The 22,118-nt window shown below is 36.7% G+C and overlaps 1 protein-coding gene across 1 annotated transcript in view; it reads left to right on the plus strand.

The window, feature by feature from the left end:
* The window catches only part of WDR49 (WD repeat domain 49), a gene marked incomplete at both ends in the record, with an annotated part of 136,260 nt that overhangs the window by 48,004 nt on the left and 66,138 nt on the right, over positions 1 to 22,118 (plus strand). The window contains 1 exon segment of the mRNA XM_079705231.1: positions 15,980 to 16,213. Within this exon segment, the coding sequence (XP_079561357.1) occupies positions 15,980 to 16,213 (234 nt within the window).

Here is a 22,118-nt window from a genome sequence, read left to right on the forward strand (position 1 = left end):
CCAGGGATCCAACTGGCATCCCCTGCACTGCAAGACGGATTCTTAACCACTGGACCACCAGGGAAGTCCCCCATTATTGAATTTAACACAACCTGACATGTATACTTGAAGGTTGTATATGTATACTCTATCTTTCACTGTATTTTGAGTGATTAAAGACAAAGATTATTTGTTGAATTCATTTTTGTGTTTCCCAGTATCTAGCGCATATTAATGTACATTAAATGTTGAATAAAGCATATAAAATAGTGTAACTATCAACTAACCGACAGGATTCACGAGGTTTGGAACTCTCTTTTTGGACTGTGCCATATACATAGTAGGTTCTCAATAAATCTTAATTAAATGAACAAATCTTTATCAAAGCTAAATATGAAAGAAATCACATATTTTATCATTATAGAATTCCCTGAAAGGTGTTATAACTTTAAAAGCAAGTGAAAAAAATGTTCTTAGAGTCAGAATTGATTGTGTATAGCTATTATCAATGTTAAGACTACCTGGCCTCTTTCAAGTCAGTTTTATCATCCTATTTTTGCTTTGACTTTTAAACCATTACATTGTAATGAAGCTTGTCATGCCGTCTTTCACATTAGTCTAAATCCATTTCACTTCGATAAATGCATAATAATCTTAGCCTGTATGTCTTCACAACAAACAACAGGGCTTTCAGCTACCAGGTTAAGCCTTTGTTTTATTGCATAAAATTCTTTTGGATATTTTATAGGACTAGGGTTAATTTAGGGAACAGGGAAAATGAAAGAAAGCATTCTTTTTTCAAAGAGCCTTTGATTGAACCATATTTTGGTCTATGAATTGCTAAATTAGAGGATTTTCAGACCAAAGTAATTTAGATCCAAATAATTGCCTGAGACTTACTTCAGTTCTTTTTTGGAAAACTGCTCTATTGTGCTTTCCAGTGATTATTAAACAATAAGTTTATCCCTATAGCATTTGGTATAAGTAATAGTCCAATTGCATTTTGCTTTGGACTCCTAAATTGTCTTATAAGATGGCAATCACTGATGGCAAGGCCCTGCTGGGAGCCAGTAACTTGGTCATTTAGAGGAGGAATCACCATGGGAGTAAAAGGATTTTCAAAGCCTCTGGGAAATATCTCAACCAGTGAATCTGATTAGGCTTTTCTATTGCTCCTAACTCTTCTCTCCTGGGCTACTTATCCTGATTTGGCCACCAGAATCAGATCAGTTTGTAACTTAATCTTTTGTTTGAGGTTTTGATTTTTCCCAGAGTCTGGTTTCTGTATTGTGCACCCAAGGTTGGGAAGGAAAATTCAAAGACTCTTGTGCTGGTGACTAGCTCTTACCTGTGTGTCTTCCTTCCCCTTCTGCATACCCCCTCTCCTCAACTTTCCTCTATCCATCCAGAGACAAAGCCATTTTCATTTTGTTTAAATTATGCAAGTAAACAGATTAATGCTCTTCCGTAAAAATTACAAATGAGAAAGCATGTAGTACAAGAAGTGAATATCCCTTTTCTTCACTCCCCCTTCAAATCAATCCCTCTCCCAAGAAATATCTATTATTAACACGATGGGTATTTTTTTTTTTTTTTTTTTGCGGTACGCGGGCCTCTCACCGCTGTGGCCTCTCCCGTTGCGGAGCACAGGCTCCGGACGCGCAGGCTCAGCGGCCACGGCTCACGGGCCCAGCCGCTCCGCGGCATGTGGGATCCTCCTGGACCGGGGCACGAACCCGTGTCCCCTGCATCAGCAGGCGGACTCTCAACCACTGCGCCACCAGGGAAGCCCAACACGATGGGTATTGTCTTATATTTATATCACATACTTGTATACTATAACATATTGTATTATAATATGTGATGTTGTTATAATTTATTATTATATACTGTATACCATCCTATGTGTGTATACAAATACAAGGTAGTATTTATTATTAATTTTTATGTAAGTGGCATCACATGAGACATACTTCCTTGCAACTTGCTTTTCCCTAAACAATATCTCCTGGAGATCTTTCAATGTGAATATACATAGACCTGACTTTTTACCTGCTACATAGTAATTCATAGTATGGATGGTCATAATTTAATTATTCAATCACCTGTTGATTATAAGAGATATTGTCTCTAACCAACTGTCACACACACACACATTTACACACACATGCACACACATCTTTAAGATCACATAAGTAATTTCTTGTGATATGTTCTTAGAGATACATTTCTAGAAGTGATGCTATTGGGTCAATAGGGATTCAATTCTTAAAGGATGGTTTAGATGCAGGAATATTGTTCCAATTGGTATACCCATCAGAGATGTGTAAAGGTGTTTCTTTCCCCACATTCTTGTCAATGATAGATACCACTAATGTGTTCATTCTTTTGTGAATCTAATGGACAAAAAATTAGGATGAATTTCTTCTTCAATTATTTATTAGCCATTTATATTTCTTGTTTTTTGTGCATTATCTGATCAAGCCCTTTATCCTATCAACTGGACTTGGGAATACTATCAATAGTAGTAGTTTGAAAAATATATTGATTATCCTTTATTATATATGATGCAAATATCTTGTCTCTTTCAAGCATACATCTTTTAACTTTGTTTATGTGATTTTTATCATTCAAAAGTTTTAAATTTTTATGAAGTTGAGTCTAAGAAATGATGTTCTTTGTGGCTCTGGTTTTGTATCTAGCTTAGGAACATGTTCCACAATTCATATTTATAGAGGTGCTCTCCTTTAGTTTCTGCTAATACTTATTCTATTGTCAAATTTTTTTTGCATTTATCTTTGCAGTTTATTTTTGTGTAAAATGCTTTTTTTCTACAAATGGACAGCCAAGATTTTTTTTGAATAATTTCTTTTGAAAAATTTTTCTCCCTCACTGGTTTGAAGCTCCATTGTTATCATTTGAATTTCCAGGTATACATGAATTTGTTTCTGGATGCTTTATTCTTTCCATTAGTCTATTTGCCTTTTCCTGCATAAATACACCACTGCTTTAACCAGCATAGCTTTATTGTATGTTTGGATATCTGGTAGAGAAATTTCTACTTCTGTGGGGTTTTTTTGTTTTTTGTTTTTAATTTTAACAATCCTCTGGCATCTTATCCTTCTAAGTAAATGTTAGGATCAGTATTCATGTTTCATGAAAAACCGTATTAATTTTTGGATTGGATTTACATTGAATTTGATAGGTGACGTCTTTAAAATATTGAGAAAGCACACCCTTATCCATTTATTCATTTTTTTAAATGCCTTTCAGAAAAATTGTACAAAAATTTCCCATTCCTTGTTGAGGTTTTTCCTCCACGTTTCAGGTGGTATCTTATCATATTCTTGACTTTTATGGGAGTGTTTATAATGGGATGTGCCCACTTTCTATATAACCTATACATTTAGTTATAAAATTTAACAATTTTTTTCTAAAACATTTTTTAACTGCCTGATAGTTTTGTATGCTCTTTTGTTGTTTGCTCATTTTGGGGATTTTGACTTTTAGCTCTTTAATTTCATATTAATTACTGCATTTTCTTATCAAATAATTCTAATACCTGGAGTCCTTGGGTATCTGAATTAGATATTTACTATTCTGATGATTCTTCCTCATGGTGAATTGTTCCTTACTGTTTCCTTTCTATGTTTGGTTATCTTTTATTGTTACCTCATTTTTTGCTATTGCTAAACTATAGGCATTCTGAGGAATGAAATTGAAAATGCTTTCCTCCAGAGAAGATTTGTGTTCGTTTCTGCAGAATGGAAATGAGGAAAACTACTGTCCTGAGGCTACTGCATTTTCCTTATTTGTTGTCCTTTTAACTTTATTTGTTTATTTATTTATTTATTTATGGCTGTGTTGGGTCTTTGTTTCTGTGCGAGGGCTTTCTCCAGTTGCGGCGAGCGGAGGCCACTCTTCATCGCGATGTGCGGGCCTTTCACTGTCGCGGCCTCTCTTGTTGCGGAGCACAGGCTCCAGACGCGCAGGCTCAGTAGTTGTGGCTCACGGGCCTAGTTGCTCCGTGGCACGTGGGATCTTCCCAAACCAGGGCTTGAACCCGTATCCCCTGCATTGGCAGGCAGATTCTCAACCACTGCGCCACCAGGGAAGCCCCTGTTGTCCTTTTAACTGAACAGTCTTGCCTCAGTGCCTCCGACTCACTGCTGGTCCAAGGCTTAGGCTCCTGGTTATAGTTTTTACTTTTTTATTTTTATACAGCAGGTTCTTTCTTATTAGTTATCTGTTTTATACATATTAGTGTATATATGTCAATCCCAATCTCCCAGTTCATCCCACCGCCACTCCCCACGCCGCTTTCCCCTCTTGGTGTCCATACATTTGTTCTCTACATCTGTGTCTCTATTCCTGCCTTGCAAACTGGTTCATCTGTACCATTTTTCTAGATTCCACATATATGCGTTAATATACGATATTTGTTTTTCTCTTTCTGACTTACTTCACTCTGTGCTAAAGTCTCTAGGTCCATCCATGTCTCTACAAATCACCCAATTTCATTGCATTTTATGGGTGAGTAATATTCCATTGTATATATGTACCACATCTTCTTTATCCATTTGTCTGTCCATGGACATTTAGGTTGCTTCCATGACCTGGCTATTATAAATAGTGCTGCAGTGAACATTGGGGGTGCATGTGTGTTTTTGAATTATAGTTTTCTCTGGGTATATGCCCAGTAGTGGGATTGCTGGGTCATATGGTAATTCTAATTTTAGTTTTTTAAGGAACCTCCAGACTGTCCTCCATAGTGGCTGTATCAATTTACATTCCCACCAACAATGCAAGAGGGTTCCCTTTTCTCCACACCCTCTCCAGCATTTATTGTTTGTAGATTTTCTGATGATGCCCATTCTGACCAGTGTGAGGTGATTCCTCATTGTAGTTTTGATCTGCATTTCTCTAATAATTACTGATGTTGAGCAGCTTTTCATGTGCCTCTTGGCGATCTGTATGTCTTCTTTAGAGAAATGTCTATTTAGGTTTTCTGCCCTTTTTTTGATTGGGTTCTTTTTTTTTTAATATTGAGCTGCATGAGCTGTTTATATATTTTGATTAATCCTTTGTCTGTTGATTCATTTGCAATTATCTTCTCCCATTCTGAGGGTTGTCTTTTCATCTTGTTTATAGTTTCCTTTGCTGTGCAAAAGCTTTTAAGTTTCATTAGGTCCCATTTGTTTATTTTTGTTTTTATTTCCATTTCTCTAGGAGGTGGGTCAAAAAGAATTTTGCTGTGATTTATGTCACAGAGTGTTCTGCCTATGTTTTCCCCTAAGAGTTTTATAGTGTCTGGCCTTACATTTAGGTCTTTAATCCATTTTGAGTTTATTTTTGTGGATGGTGTTAGGGAGTGTTCTAATTATATTCTTTTACATGTAGCTGTCCAGTTTTCCCAGCACCACTTATTGAAGAGGCTGTCTTTTCTCCATTGTATATTCTTGCCTCCTTTATCAAACATAAGGTGACCATATGTGCGTGGGTTTATCTCTGGGCTTTCTATCCTGTTCCATTGATCTATATTTCTGTTTTTGTGCCAGTACCATATTGTCTTGATTAATGTAGCTTTGTAGTATCGTCTGAAGTCAGGGAGTCTGATTCCTCCACGTCTGTTTTTTTGTGTCTCAAGACTGCTTTGGCTATTTGGGGTCTTTTGTGTCTCCATACAAATTGTAAGATTTTTTTGTTCTAGTTCTATAACAAATGCCATTGGTAATTTCATAGGGATTACATTGAATCTGTAGATTGGTTTGGGTAGTAGTGTCATTTTTCACAATATTGATTCTTCCGATCCAAGAACATTGTATATCTCTCCATCTGTTTGTGTCATCTTTGATTTCTTTCAGCAGTGTCTTATAGTTTTCTGATTACAGGTCTTTTACCTCCTAAGGTAGGTTTATTCCCAGGTATTTTATTCTTTTTGTTGCAATGGTGAATGGGAGTGTTTCCTTAATTTCTCTTTATGATCTTTCATTGTTAGTGTATAGGAATGCAAGAGATTTCCGTGCATTAATTTTGTATCCTGCAACTTTACCAAACTCATTGATTAGCTCTAGTCGTTTTCTGGTGGCATCTTTAGGATTATATATGTATAACATCATGTCATCTGCAAACAGTGACAGTTTTACTTCTTTTCCAATTTGTATTCCTTTTATTTCTTTTTCTCCTCTGATTGTCATGGCTAGGACTTCCAAAACTATGTTGGATAATAGTGGCGAGAGTGGACATCCTTGTCTTGTTCCTGATCTTAGAGGAAATGCTTTCAGATTTTCACCATTGAGAATGATGTTTGCTATGGGTTTGTCGTATATGGCCTTTATTATGTTGAGGTAGGTTCCTTCTATGCCCACTTTCTGGGAGTTTTTATCCTAAATGGGTGTCTAATTTTGTCAAAAGCTTTTTCTGCATCTAGTGAGATGATCATATGGTTTTTATTCTTCAATTTGTTAATACAGTGTATCACATTGATTGATTTGCGTATATTGAAGAATCCTTGCATCCCTGGGATAAATCCCACTTGATCATGGTGTATGATCCTTTTAAAGTGTTGTTGGATTCTGTTTGCTAGTATTTGGTTGAGGATTTTTGCATCTGTATTCATCAGTGATATTGGTGTGTAATTTTCTTTTTTTTTGTAGTATCTTTTTCTGGTTTTGGTATCAGGGTGATGGTGGCCTCATAGAATGAGTTGGGGAGTGTTCCTTCCTCTGCAGTTTTTTGGAAGAGTTTGAGAAGGATGGGTGTTAGCTCTTCTCTAAATGTTTGATAGAATTCACCTGTGAAGCCATCTGGTCCTGGAAGATTTTTAGTCACAGTTTCAATTTCATTACTTGTGATTGGTCTGTTCATATTTTCTATTTCTTCCTGGTTCAGTCTTGGAAGGTTATACCTTTCTAAGAATTTGTCCATTTCTTCCAGGTTGTCCATTTTATTGGCATAGAGCTGCTTGTAGTAGTCTCTTAGGTTGCTTTGTATTTCTGCGGTGTCCATTGTAACTTCTTCTTTTTCGTTTCTAATGTTATTGATTTGAGTCCTCTCCCTCTTTTTCTCGATGAGTCTGGCTAAAGGCTTATCAATTTGTTTATCTTTCAAAGAACCAGCTTTTAGTTTTATTGATCTTTGCTATTGTTTTCTTTGTTTCTATTTCATTTATTTCTGCTCTGATCTTTATGATTCTTTCTTTCTACTAACTTTGGGTTTTGTTTGTTCTTCTTTCTCTAGTTCCTTTAGGTGTATGGTTAGATTGTTTATGTGAGATTTTTCTTGTTTCTTCAGGTAGGCTTGTATTGCTATAAACTTCCCTCTTAGAACTGCTTTTTCTGCATCCCATACGTTTTGGATCATCGTGTTTTCATTGTCATTTGTCTCTAGGTATTTTCTGATTTCCTCTTTGATTTCGTCAGTGATCTCTTGGTTATTTAGTAACGTATTGTTTAGCCTCCATGTATTTGTGCTTTTTATGGGTTTTTTCCCTGTAATTGATTTCTAATCTCATAGCATTGTGGTCAGAACAGATGCTTGATGTGATTTAAATTTCTTATATTTACTGAGGCTGGATTTGTGACCCAAGGTGTGATCTATCCTGGAGAATGTTCTGTGTGCACTTGAGAAGAAAGTGTAACCTGCTGTTTTCAGATGGAATGTCCTATAAATATCAATTAAATCTATCTGGTCTATTGTGTCATTTAAAGCTTGTGTTTCCTTAATTTTCTGTCTGAATGATCTGTCCATTGGTGTAACTGAGGTGTTAAATTCCCCCACTATTATTGTGTTACTGTCGATTTCCTCTTTTATAGCTCTTAGTATTTGCCTTATGTATTGAGGTGCTCCTATGTTGGATGCATATATATTTATAATTGTTATATCTTCTTGGATTGATCCCCTGGTCATTATGTAGTGTCCTTCCCTGTCTCTTATAACATCCTTTATTTTAAAGTCTATTTTATCTGATATGGGTATTGCTACTTCAGCTTTCTTTTGATTTCCATTTGTATGGAATATCTTTTTCTATCCCCTAATTTTCAGTCTGTATGTGTCCCTCGGTCTGAAGTGGGTCTCTTGTAGACAGTATATATATAGGTCTTCTTTTTGTATCCATTCAGCAAGCCTGTGTCTTTTGGTTGGAGCATTTAATCCATTCACATTTAAGGTAATTACCGATATGTATGTTCCTATTACCATTTTCTTAATTGTTTTAGGTTTCTTTTGTGTGTGTGTTTGTGGTACACGGGCCTCTCACTGTCATGGCCTCTCCCGTTGTGGAGCACAGGCTCCAGACGCACAGGCTCAGCGGCCATGGCTCACGGGCCTAGCCGCTCTGCAGCATGTGGGATCTTCCTCGACGGGGGCACGAACCCATGTCTCCTGCATCGGCAGGCAGACTCTCAACCACTGTGCCACCAGGAAAGCCCTAGGTTTCTTTTTGTAGGTCCTTTTCTTCTCCTGCGTTTCCCACTTAGAGAAGATCCTTTATCATTTGTTGTAGAGCTGGTTTGGTGGTGCTGAATTCTCTTAGCTTTTGCTTGTCTGTAAAGCTTTTGATTTCTCCATTGAATGTGAATGAGATCCTTGCCAGGTAGAGTAACCTTGGTTGTAGGTTCTTCCTTTTCATCACTTTAAGTATATCGTGCCACTCCCTTCTGGCCTGTAGAGTTTCTGCTGAGAAATCAGCTGTTAACCTTATGGGAGTTCCCTTTTATGTTATTTGTTGTTTTTCCCTTGTTGCTTTTAATAATTTTTCTTTGTCTTTAATTTTTGTCAATTTGATTACTATGTGTCTCAGTGTGTTTCTCCTTGGGTTTATCCTGCCTGGGACTCTCTGTGCTTCCTGGAGTTGGATGGCTATTTCATTTCCTATGTTAGGGAAGATTTTGGCTATAAACTCTTCAGATATTTTCTCAGGTCCTTTTCTCTCTCTTCTCCTTCTGGGACCCCTATAATGCTAATGTTTGTGCATTTAATGTTGTCCCAGAGGTCTTTTAAGCTCTCTTCTTTTCTTTTCATTCTTTTTCTGTATTCTGTCTTCTGCGTTACTTATCCATGCTTCTGCCTCAGTTATTCTGCTTTTGATTCCTTCTAGTGTATTTTTCATTTCAATTATTGTATTGTTCATCTCTGTTTGTTTGTTTTTTAATTCTTCTAGGTGTTTGTTCTTTAATTTTTCTAGGTCTTTGTTAAACATTTCTTGCATCTTCTCGATCTTTGCATCCATTCTTTTTCTGAGGTCTTGGATTATTTTTACTATCATTATTCTGAATTCTTTTTTGGAAGGTTCCCTATGTTCACTTCATTTGGTTGTTTTTATGAGGTTTTATCTTTTTCCTTCATCTGGTACATAGTCCTCTGCCTTTTCATTTTGTCTATCTTTATGTGAATGTGGTTTTTGTTCCACAGGCTGCAGGATTGTAGTTCTTCTTGCTTTTGCTGTCTGCCCTCTCTCCTGGTTATAGTCTACTCATTTATGCCTACTGTTCACTGTCTCCTTGTGAAGTTTGCTTCTTTTTTTCCTCCTTCTTCTTTTGGACCTGTGGAGATTGTCTCCAATCCCTGAAGTCCCAGCAAGGCAGCAGAAATTATGTTTTATTCAGAGTTGTTTTGCTTTGAAGCAGGAAGGCCCCCCACAAAAACCTAGTGTGGAATGATAATTGAACCAAGATTCCCTTGTTCTAGCTGGTTTTCACTTACTTTCTTCAAAGCAGTTGTTAGTATAAATATTGAGTTAAAAAAGAAAGAAGAAAATTTAAAGTGTTTAGGTTTGCTTTGTGAAGTAAAAGAGGAACAGTGATCTTTGAAAGGCAAAGTTAGAAAACTTTGTTTAAAAACTGTGAAAAATTCTGTTATGTTTTTCAGTGTTATGTGAGCAATGATAATAGCAAAAAAATCAATTGAACTGAAATTTTAAAATTCCCCAAAGGACTTTTGTTCTGAAAAAAGAAAGCCAATTAAATAAAATGTTGATATTAGTTAAATTTATTGCTGAACTTCAACTGGGAAATTAATGAGATTTTTGCAGAACAATTCATAGCATTAAGAAACATTTTGACTTTTTCAAGGTCAATGATAGAATACACAGACACACAATAGAAATCTGTGTCCTAGAGCTGTATGTCTTCTTTCATTTTTGTTGAAAAGAATGAAAAAAAGATGATAATGGCTATGGTAACAATTTAACAATGAATAGCACAAGAGAAGATTTTAACCTCCCACTAATATTTTAAGGTGGACCTCAATCCTGAGGAAAAAAATGGCAAAAATATTTCTTAAAGGAAGATCTGTTATGTTACTTCAAGATAAAAACATTAGCTGAGCTATTCAGTAGAATACATGTGCTAGCATATATCATGTCAAACAAAATTGCCTTTAAGCATTCACTGATTATGCCTTTGTGGATTATCCAAAGGCTTAAATTCTAAATAAATAGACTTGTTAATACATAAAGGTATATTCAGGAAAGCCAATGCCCTCAGTTTCTGTTATCCTATTATCTGCAAGAAGGCTATCCATTTTTGTGGATTATCCCGGAGAGCTGAGCTGCTGCACTGCTGTCTTCAAAATCCCCTTAGTGATATATACTCTCTCTCTCTCTCTTTTTCTTATTGTCATTTTATATCTATGCCCTACAGGATGGTAGGAGTTAGTAGCAAATATTTGATGCAGCCAAACAAATCTCATTTTGATGCAGTTCTCTTTGATGCAGCCAAACAAATCTCATTTTGATGCAGTTCTCTAAGTCTGTCTTCTACTTTTCCCTCACTTTTATATCATTATTAGGAAATTATGAATCTTTTTTCCCCCTAACTACTTTGAATTAAATTTGGACATGTTGCCAATATGTAAATAATGCTGACTTGGTTTTAAGAAGTGCACTGAAAACAGATTCTGTATCCATCCATACATATATTTTTGTACCCACCCATCCATGAAGTTACCCATTTATAATTCTAATATTTATAGGATAAAAGAAAAGTTTTGTTTATTTATTTATTATTTATTTATTATAGTTTTATTATGCCTATGTGAAATGATTCTGTCCATCTCTGGCAGGGGGCAGGAAGAAATTTTTTGTAAAATTAGACTACATTTCTTTAGCCCAATTGTCACAATACACCTTCTTGAAATTGCTTCAGTTGTTGTTATTTTGGGATCTATAGGTAATGGATTGAGCAATTTCAGTACATTCTAGACAAAACTGACAGAATTTTAGAGCTGGCGGTGTCCCCTTCTGTATAAAGGTGAGGAAATGGAGAAGTAATATAATATACCTAAGCTGACAGACCTGAGTAATATTAAAACTAGGATCGAGATGTCTGGAGTCTGGAGTCCCAATCCACTGGTTTCTAGTGCTAGTGTATATGAATAGTACAGGATTTGTTTTTATAATCCTGCATTATTAACTGGGTAACAGTTGAAACAAGATAAAGATTAAGTAGAAAAATAAGTCCTCATCATTATGTGAAAAGCTAAATTTTACCTTGATATAAAATCACAAGCTTGGATGCTTGCTCCTCCTAATACTATAAAAATGGAGATGAAGTAAAGAGCTCCTATATAAAGCATTTCAAGGACTAGGCTTAGTAAGTCTGAGTTTGGACAAGCATTACAAGTTCTCAGGTATCATGATGAAAATAGAAAGTACAGTTTAGATAAAAATATATGGAAAATATAAATTAAAAAATAATCAGTTACTCAATTATAATTTTTAAGCCTGGGTGTTTACCAATTTCTTTATTTTTTCCTACTAAGAATAAAGAAAACTTCTCTAGGATATCAGAATGGAAAATGATATTAAATATACTCCTTTTGAAATGTGACCTAATTCTATTCCAGAAGTCAATTTGAATATAAAAAAGGGAAATCAAGGATTCTCAAATATTAACTAGATATTTAAGTGATATTTTGCAAAAGGACTTGATTAATAAAATAGAATTAATGTGAGATATTTTTCTTGATTAAAAAGATATAGACTGATTAAGGGAGTACAGTTATCTGGTTTAAAGCCAAGCCACATGATATTACCGATTAAGCTGAGATAAAGATATCTTGTTCAAGGAGATTAGCATTGATCTTAAAACCAAATTGAGAAGTTAAAGTACAATACAATGAAAATACTTGGGAAATTAAAAAAAAAACAAAACCAAAAAACTAATGCCTGAACCTCATCCTCAGAGAGTCTGATTTAATAGGTTTGAGAAAAGTCTCAAACATAAGCAATTTCTAAACACCATAGGTGCTTCTAATGTCAAGATTAAGAACCACTGGTATAGAATGTGAAGTGTAGAAAAAATTGAAAACCATATGGGAGGTCACCTACCATGATATGATTTCTGGGAGAATGCTGAAACACTGTTTTATACATTGATGACAGTATATAAATGTTGTTGGCTTTGATTCTCAGCAGAAAGAAAAATTAGAGAATTAAAGATGGAAGGGGACTTAGTAGGATCACTAATTATGAGAGTCAAGGGTTCTTCAAGGGAAGAAGGGAAAGAAGAAAAGTAAAAATTAATTTTAAGAAAAATGAATGAATATACATATTTTGCTTAAAAAATGCACCTCTAATTTTAATTGCTAATAGGAAGAACTCACCTGTCATAGAGTAGAGGTTATCACTCATCTATTTTTAATTTTTCATTTAATTTATGTGACTAAATGTCAATGAAATATTAAAGTCAACATAAATGATTTGAACAACATGCAGAAAATGATTCTGGGGAAATTATAGTCCATTAATACTGTTGAGTTATTGTTAATCTATACTCAGCCATGCCCCAGCTTATTTTTCTGAAATGAAGTTAATTTCAGTTTTTTAGGAGGGAGTCCGTACCAAACAAGACAGGATTTTGAACAATGATGATATGACTATTGTAAGTTATATGAGTGTTTGAGAATGATCTAGATGCATCTAATCTTAGATGCATCTAATCTATGTGGTTTTAACATTCAAAATAATAGCTTATCAATCCTATTTATATTTAGAACACTTTGAAATATATTTGCAAGTCTTAGTTCTTGTAGAGTTTATATTTTTGAGGATAAACATTTTCTGGAGAGTGGCCAGAATGTTTTAAATAAAAATAGTAAGGTTTAAGAACTAGAATAAGTTGTTTAATAAAAAATTCTTGCCAAGAAAACCCAATTTACTTTATAAATATATATTCTTGGGATTAGAGGGATTGGTAATGCTGCTCATCTGGTAAAATTTGACTAGGTCAGTTTAAGTTTGTTATAAGTGTTAGTAAATGGAGAGGTTACCCTATATATCAAACATACTCATTTCTGCAAGATGTTTGAAAAAGTCTCATAAAATTTCATTGTGAATTAGATGAGATCTGCAATTGGGTAAATAACCATGTAGAAGCGAGGCAAGCTTTTTTATGGAAGTGTTATATTTTTGGACATATCCTAGCTAATATTTTGAACAGTGAGTGGGATAAAAACATAGTTGTTAAATGAACCACAACCTTCAACAAATTAAGAAAATATCTATTGACCATCTACTCTATTCCATGGGATGTGTGGACAAATCAGGGAGGAATTATCAATATAATAGAACTAAGATTCAAAATTATATCTTTACACTTTGAAACTAGAAAAATCCTAGTTTTAGCTTACAACATCAGATTTTTGAAGGTAAGATGGTAGATGTCTGGCTTGATTATTTGTTCATGGGAATAAGATTTAGAGTTTTGCTCAGTCAGGACCCCAAGGTAAGGGCAATGCATGTTGGAGTGGCTTAATCAGCTCACGTAAAAGTAGGCTGCTTTAAAGAAGTCACAGTGCCTGTAACAGTGGTTAGAACACACCTGAAATATTGGCTCAATTCTGAGCACTTTGCTTAAAGAGGTCCTTGAGGACCCTAAGGTATTCATTTTACATATTAGTGAGCAGAGAGATATGTCTTATGTTGCTAGTGCAGTAATTAATGTGTAAGTGTATTATTTTAAAGCATAATAACAATAGGACTAAAAAAATACAATGTTTAGATTGGGGCAATGGGAAGAGAAAGGGAGAAAATGAGTGTAAGTAACTGCATTACTTTCAGAGGAGAATGTCATTCAATGTATGATTAATATATGCTATGTTCACACACACACACACACACACACACACACACACAGAGCTATTATTTGGTGTTAAGGAGAAAACAGTAACTCAAAAAGAGTTAAAGAAGGCTGTCTCTGAGGAGTGGGACTTGAGGCCGAGAGGGATGGGTTGAAGAAAAATCCCTTCGGTGCTATTGCATTTTACACCATGGCCATATCTTTTTATATTTTTAAAAAAGTAAACAAGGCCTGGATGACCATCCTCCCCTGGAGAGAAAATGGAAAAAAAAAGACAAAGTGAGAGAGTCAAGAGGCTGCCTTGGTGGACGGGGATCTAAAAATGATGTTATGATGTTGAAAGAACTGGGGCCATTTACCCGCTAATCATAATGATTACTCTAGGAATTCCTGTCCCATGGGATATCAGGATCTGTATGGGAGATGTGTGTGTCTATGTATCCAAAGAAATTATGTGGAAAATTGTGTGCATGTATGGGTATATGCATTTAGGAGGAGGTGATGAACCATCGTTTTCAAACGATTTTTTTTCCCCCAAAGGAGTATATGATTTAAAATCGGTTAAAAACTACTGGGTAGCCTACCCTATGGAGTAATAAACACTCGTGTAAACAGAGGTCATCTTTTGTAGATAATTTAAAATAATTCTCATACTGGATAAGATGTACTCGTTTATTTGAAAGAAACTTTTTTACTCTTAGGTTCTAATGTTTATACAATAAAAAGAATAAAATGCACTTAATAATGAAAAAAATATTTACTGAACACTGACCACGTACTGGTCATCACGCTAAGTGCTTGACGTGGGCTCTCATTCACTCTTCATAGCATCAATTTAGGTAGGTACCACATCAAAAACTCAGAGAGACAAAGAAACTTACTAGAGGTCACCCTGCAGTAAGGGATAGAGCCAAAATCAAAACCCAAAAAGTTTGGCCCTAGAGCTGGCCCGCTGGCCCCTGTTGGAGAGGATTTTCGCTGTCTTCACTCTGACTCTCTCTCACTGCCCTGTGTTAATTCTGCACCGTGACTGACAGTGGCAGCACTTGCATCTGCAAAGTTGCTCTTCCTGTTTCCTTCAGTGTTTACCTTGTTCCATCTGCATGTCATTTTTTGTCTTAATTGTTGTGTTTTATCTGAACTTGATTTCATTTAATAACAAGTCTTTTATTTCACAAAAAATATATACATATATTATCTATCTATCTATCTATCTATCTATCGAAAGAGGTTGTATTCGTTTTCTATTGCTACTGTGACAGATAACCACAAACTCAGTGGTTTGAAACAACACACCTTTAATGTTTTGTAGGTTAGAATTCCAGCCTGGGTCTCACTGGGCTAAAATCAAGGTGCTCCAAGGGCTGTCTTCTTTTCTGGAGGTTCTGGGGGAGAATCGTTTCCTTGCCTTCTCCAGCTCTCCTGGTTCGTGGCCCCCTTTCTCCTTCCTTGAAGCCAGGAACATTAGGTAGAGTCCATCTCACATCCCATCACTCTGATCTCCCTTGTGATTACATTGGACTTGCCCAAATCAACCAGGATAATCTCTCCATCTCAAAGGCCTTAATTTATGACATCTGCAAAATCTCTTTTGGCATGTAAGATAGCATATTCACATTTACCAGGGATTAGGACATGGGCATCTTTGAAGATGATTACTCTGCCTACCATAAGCACCTACTAAATGCAGGCACTTTTCTGGGACTGAGACAAAACGCAGTCCCTTCCCTAGAAGAGATTACAATTGAGGAGATACTGAAACAGAGAAGGGAAATACAAAAAATATGTGCTATGAGAGAAGTGTGAACAATTACAGCACTATGCAGAGCCTGCCTGGGATCGAGGGTGAGCTAGAGAAAATCTGGCTAAAAAATTAGAATTATTCTTGACATACTCATGTGACTTTGTTACTTTTCATGCAGGTTTTGAGACTCTGGGATATTCAGCACCAGCTGTCCATCCAGAGGATAGCTTGTTCTTTCTCCAAAAGTCAGGACTTCAGATGTCTCTTCCACTTTGATGATGCCCACGGACGACTTTTCATCTCATTTAATAACCAGCTAGCATTGCTGGCAATGAAAAGTGATTCCGGCAAGAGGGTGAGAAGCCACAAGAAAGCAGTCACTTGTGTGCTTTACAATTCAGTCTTGAAGCAGGTAATGATGTTTTTCTGTCACTCTCCTGAGATGTCCCCACATCCAGAGGCTTATTTCCTTAATTCAATCTAAGGACAAACATAGAAAAGGAAATGTGGAAAAGAAATGATTTAATAACTGTGTGCATTTCTGCAATAATATGTATTCAGGTGGATTTGAAGAGTGATTGCATTTTCAACCAGTGACCACAGCAGCACTGATAGAGTTACTAGGAGGAAACATTCCAGCTAAAACAAACACAACATGGAATGTAATTGAACTTATCTTTGTTACCCGCTAGTTTGGGTTGTGATGCCAAATGCAAGTGAACCTGGCTGTAAAATTCCCTTTTATGAACACCATCCTCCTGCATCCCCATGGAAAGATCTGAAATATGCATGAAATGTAATTAGCAAAGATCCATTTTGCCTGCATAGTTTAGGCAAGTGGCAGCCCGGAATGTATTCATAATAAAATGATTCAGTTAAATGTGGTGCCACTTGGTATGCAGTGCGGGTGTTGTTTGTCTCCCGACCACGGTAATGACGCTTTGCAGCTTTTGCTTATGGGAGCGCTCCCTGCATGTCAATGAGGAAGCGGGCTCCTCTGGAGTGGAGATGCCGCAAGGACCACAGGCCTTCTTAGAGGAAAGGGAGGGCCAGCCTGTGGATATCACAGAGCGAGCGGGCACTCATGGAGCTTAGTCTGCGACCATGATCACCTCAGGCCTGACAGTCACAGCACAGCTGGAGCCAAGCAGACAGCCAGTATACAGCTTGTGGCCAATTAAACAGTAACTCCAGCCCATTCTTTCTTTTCTTGCTGCAGAAGCTTCTGTATCTACACAGAAATGAGTAGTTCAGATGGGGTGCAAGGGGAGGAGAGCCCTTTGTTAGTAATGAGTAGTGTGTCATGTCACTACTTCAAATACACTCTGTTTTCCAGTTATTCTAGGAGATAAAAATCCTTTACAAAATGATCCATTTTGAATTCCATCTTCGGGGAAAACATTCCCTCGTAAATGTTTTACTGAACTTTATGAAGGCAACCAGTTAATGCGACTCCCTGGTGGCCACTGAGAGATGTATTTGTTTCCAGGAGAACATTCTGCTAATTGAGATCTGCAAAGTTAAAGTGCTAGGTTTGTGTGTTGATGCTACGATCTGCTATTGCCTGACCATAAAATGAGCAATCTTCCATGAGGAATTCAGGAAATGGGACACAAAGAAGGTCTGGAATCTTCCATTTGGAACATGAAGATAAAGCCAAGATAACACAAGGGTATGCAAGTTATAGGCAACAATAGACTATGCACATATGGAATATTATGTAGAAAGAATCTCTGTACAAATGAGTTGGATATTCATGCCTCTACTTATTTCTGCTGTTAAAAGTATAAATAATTAAATGCATTAATATGTATATAAAGCACACAGAGCTGTGTGTCATACATAAGTGTTTCCTGACTATTAGCAGCTAAGTTATAGAGAAACACTTTAACGTTGTATAACATTTATAATTGTAAAAATATGTGGCAGTTAAGTGCAAAGAAAATAATATCACCCACAGTCCCATCAGCCAGTGATAATTTATCATTTCAGAATAATTAGACAAAGCAAATAAAACAGTTTTGAATAAGTTTCAGGTGCCAGGAATGAGGGATCAAAGATTCACGTGCCACATAGTTTCTTCACCCCTGTAGTTCAGGGAGACTCAGGTTCTGGGCGTCTTCCAAGAGCTCATTGCTGGGTAGGTGCTCATTACAGGACGGTGGGGTGAAAGAAGAGAAAGCAGACACATGACCAACTCACAAGGAAGCAATGGAGTGGAGTAAAATGAACAGGGGTAAAAGCAAAGTGCTCTCCTTGGAAAGTGATCAAATCTGGCTGGGGCTGGGGTGGGTGACATTCAGCAGAGCCCTGAAATCTAGAATGAGAACTCCTAAGAGGAGAGAAGGAAGTAGTTCCAGACAGAAGGTACAACATGGCCACCTGCAAAGAAGCTTGAGCACAGACTCTACATTTTTTTTTCAGGGAGAGGGTTTATTCTGGTATGGCTGGTTTGGGGATACTTAGCAAAAACTGTGGGACTTGAGGCAGTGAAGGGAGCTTAGAGCCAGATTGTGAAGGTCATTCACTCAGTGTACCAAGGTCTAGCCTTGGAAAAATATAGACTTGAGGTTAGAACAGCAGTTCTCACAGCGTGATCTCAGATCCCTGGGGAAGTCAGATCCTTTCAGAGGATCTTCAAGATCACAGCTCTTTTCATTATAATGTTAACTTGCTGTTTACTTTTTCCTCTCTTGTTTCATGAGTGTACAATGGAGTTTTCTAGAGGCTATATGATGAGTGAAGACATTGTTGCTCTGATGGCTACAGGAACATGTGCTTTTGTATTCCTGTGTTTTAGCAATTTCTCAGTTTAAATTTCTACTTTGGTAAATATATATGTTTCTCTGTCTGTCTCTGTCTTTATCTCTACCTCTGTCTCTGTTGCCCACATAAATAGAAGCTATTTAGATTCTTCAATAATTTTTAGTAGTATAAAGGGATTCCGAGATCAAAAGTTTTGAGAACTGCTGAGTTAGAGAAATGTGAGTTCAGATGTTGGGCAGACTATTTATCGTGTCTAAGCTTCAGTTTATTGACTTTCAAAAGTGTGTGTGTGGCAGGGTGGGGGTGCTGTGAGCATAGACGTAATAATGGTAACAACAAGTATCTCTGCAGCATTGCCTTACTGTGTCCTGCCTCTTGGAAGTCGTCCTCCTTCCTCCCGGGTGGCCAGCCCTGGCAAGTCTCACCCGCTCCCCCATACCTCTCAGGTTGAAGGGTGGTGCTTTAGGACACCTCTTTTTCTTATTAACATCTTGATATTTCTTACTCTTTATTTTACCCACATGTCATATGAAAGCAGATGTTGGGAAGAGTTAGAAAGGCGGAGGGGCCCCTGCATTGGGCTTTGTCTCTGGTCCCTTGAGGTGAGGAAGAGTTTTTTTCTGCCCTTCTCTTCTCTGCCATTGAAGTTCCTGCTGGTAAACATTCAGTTCCGGGGCTCATCTCTGGTCCTCTCGACATCCGAGGTCTCCAGGGACATTTCCTGCCATACCTCTCTCCCCTCTCTGCGCGTCGGTTGCATTTCTAGTTGTTTTCCAGTTAAACACTTAGCTAAATTCTCACTTTCTCCCCTCACATGTTTGATGGAAGGGAAAGATCCTTGTCTTCCCCTTCTGTGTTTTCCTACAACTCCCAGCACTCTTCTGAGCACCAATGGATGTTCAATTCCTTTTACTGCTATTTCTAATTCTAAGTTCAAAACGAACCCATGCTTTTTCAGTCCACTGGTGCTTGATCTTTGGTTATTTGGTTTGGTGCCTTTTTGAAAGACTTTCCTTTTATCTGAATCTAATGAAAACCTTCCCTTCCATTGTCATTTCAACATGTTGCTGACACTTTACTATTATTTCATTCTATTTGGTCATCAGTGGAAACCTACCATTACTTCTATATGAAAGTGACATGGCATATTTCTGTGACTTTTCTTTATCTTCCTGCCTTTTGGTACCCTCGCATCCTAATCTAAGAAAGTGATGTTAAACCACACAGGGCCTTTCAAAAGGAACCTTATGCTTTATTTCACCCAGCAAAGCTTGCCCTCACAGCTAGTGGCAGAACAAGTTGGGACAGGTTGAGGGAGTCCCTGGAATGCACAATTTTGAAAGAATCAAAGTCACTCAGTATCCTGGAGGTAGTTCTAATGAACTGTCTTTGCATAGAATTCTTAAATAAAGCTTTTCTTAAAAACCCATGAATGCTGGGGAACTTTAAAAATGTATTTGTAGGTAACATATGAACTGGAATAGATAAAATTTCTGACTTATCACCATGGCTCTCATCCTAATGATGTGGGTTTATGTGTTTTTGTAAAATAGGTAATATTTCAGTGTGTTTTGCATCTAGACATATTTATCGTCAGGCTAAATATATCAGTATCATCAAATCTTGACAGAAAATGATATTTACTATTTTTCTCATTGAAATAATTTATTTTTTGTAAAACAGTTGCTTATTATAAGAAACTAAAACAATGCAGTAAGTTCAGATAAAGAATTAAATATTGCTGAAACATCATCAAAATATCTGAATATCTTCTAAATATCTCTCTGTGCATAGACTATTTCACCTGAATATGGTTCTGTAACCTACTTTCTTATTCTGAAACATATTGGAATTATTTCCTTGTACCTAAATGTAGATCTACTTCATCATTTTTAAAAGGCAGCACAGTGTCTTATTGTATGTATGTATCATAATTTACTGATCCATTTGCCTTGATGAGCATTTTGCTATTATGCATTTCTTTATGCATAAATATATTCACACTCATGACTTTATCTCTGTAAGGTAAAATCTTGAGAATGAATTTCTAGGTTACAATAAATGCGTATGAGACAATTTGATACAAAAATGGCCTCCTGAATCTTCCCATTTTACCTGATCTCTAAGAGTAAAAACATTAATCACATACGTACGTAAAGAGACCTGTCAGACAGTGGCTGCCTGGTGGCCTCCAGCACGACTCCTGAGATCCCTGACAGGGCTCCTGTAATTCAGCATAGGATGTTGGCTTTGAAAATTTGAAGATTAGACCTCTACTTTACCCAGAGTAGTGTTTTTTCTTGAGGACCAATGCTCACATTCTCACAGGAAACATGATGCCAATCATTCATTAAAAATAAGACTGGGGTATAATTTTTTAGTGACAGTGCATCTCCTGTCCTCGTTTCTGCATATGATTTTGGGGGAATTGAGATATTTGAGAATCTAACCAATTCAATTGGTAGTTCCTGTAGGAAACGTAATATCTGAGCAGAGGGAAGGGGACAAGCTTGAGGGAAATTTATCCCCACCTTATAAACACCTCTTTAGTGCTTGTATTTAAGGCAAAATCAATGAGCTTCTAATTGAACAGAACTGGATGAACACTAGTGAAAACTTTCTCTTTGCCTGCTTGCTGCTGGGCTCCAAGTGACCACCCTTCAGTTAACGTGGCTTTTCTTCACTGGTCAGCTTAAGGCTGTCCTTGGTTACATGTCAGTACTGAGGCTATGAGCTCTGGTCACTTGATGGAGTTGTGGGAAACACCCTAGCCTTAAGGTTAAACCAACACACACACACACACACACACACACACACACACACACTTATTTAAATGTGATTACTTGGAAGGAATAATACATTTCAGTGTTATAAAACTCAAATGGACAAAGGGTATACAGTGAAAGTTTCCTCTTATCCCTGTTTTTACCTACCAGTTTCCTTCCCTGGAGGCAACCAGTTCATGAGATCCATGAGCACCCTTTAAGGGCTGTTGTATTCATATACATATACATATATAAATATGTATGCTCACTTTTAAATAGATGTATATAATAATTCTTAATATTTAAGAATATTTATTATTTTAATTGCTCTTTGCACAGAAACACTGCTCTGTACATTGATTTTCCAACCAACAATACAGCCGAAAGATCATTTTATTTATCTCCTTATCCAGAGTATCCTCTTTCTTTTTGTTAGCTGCATGCTATTCTACTAAATGGGTGTGCCAAACTTTATTAATCAGTTCTTATGGGCATTTAGATGGATTCCAGTATTTTTGTATTACAAATAATGTAGTAATTTTTTACCTTGAATGCACAAATTTTGGCACTAGTGAGGAAATATCTGTGAGATAAATTTCTAGAACTGGAATTAGTGGGTCAGAGAGTATTTATGACAGTAACCTTGACAGATGTTGTCAAATTTTCTGCATAAAAGGTGCATTAAATCCATCAGCAGGGTAAAAGATGACCCTTTCCTCAGCCTCTCTCATTAACACAGTCTCAGCTATTTTTTCAAGACTATTTAAAAAAAAATTTTTTTTAAAG

This window comes from Hyperoodon ampullatus (assembly GCF_949752795.1).
Source record: "Hyperoodon ampullatus genome assembly, chromosome: 5".
Taxonomy (NCBI): Eukaryota; Metazoa; Chordata; class Mammalia; order Artiodactyla; family Ziphiidae; genus Hyperoodon; species Hyperoodon ampullatus.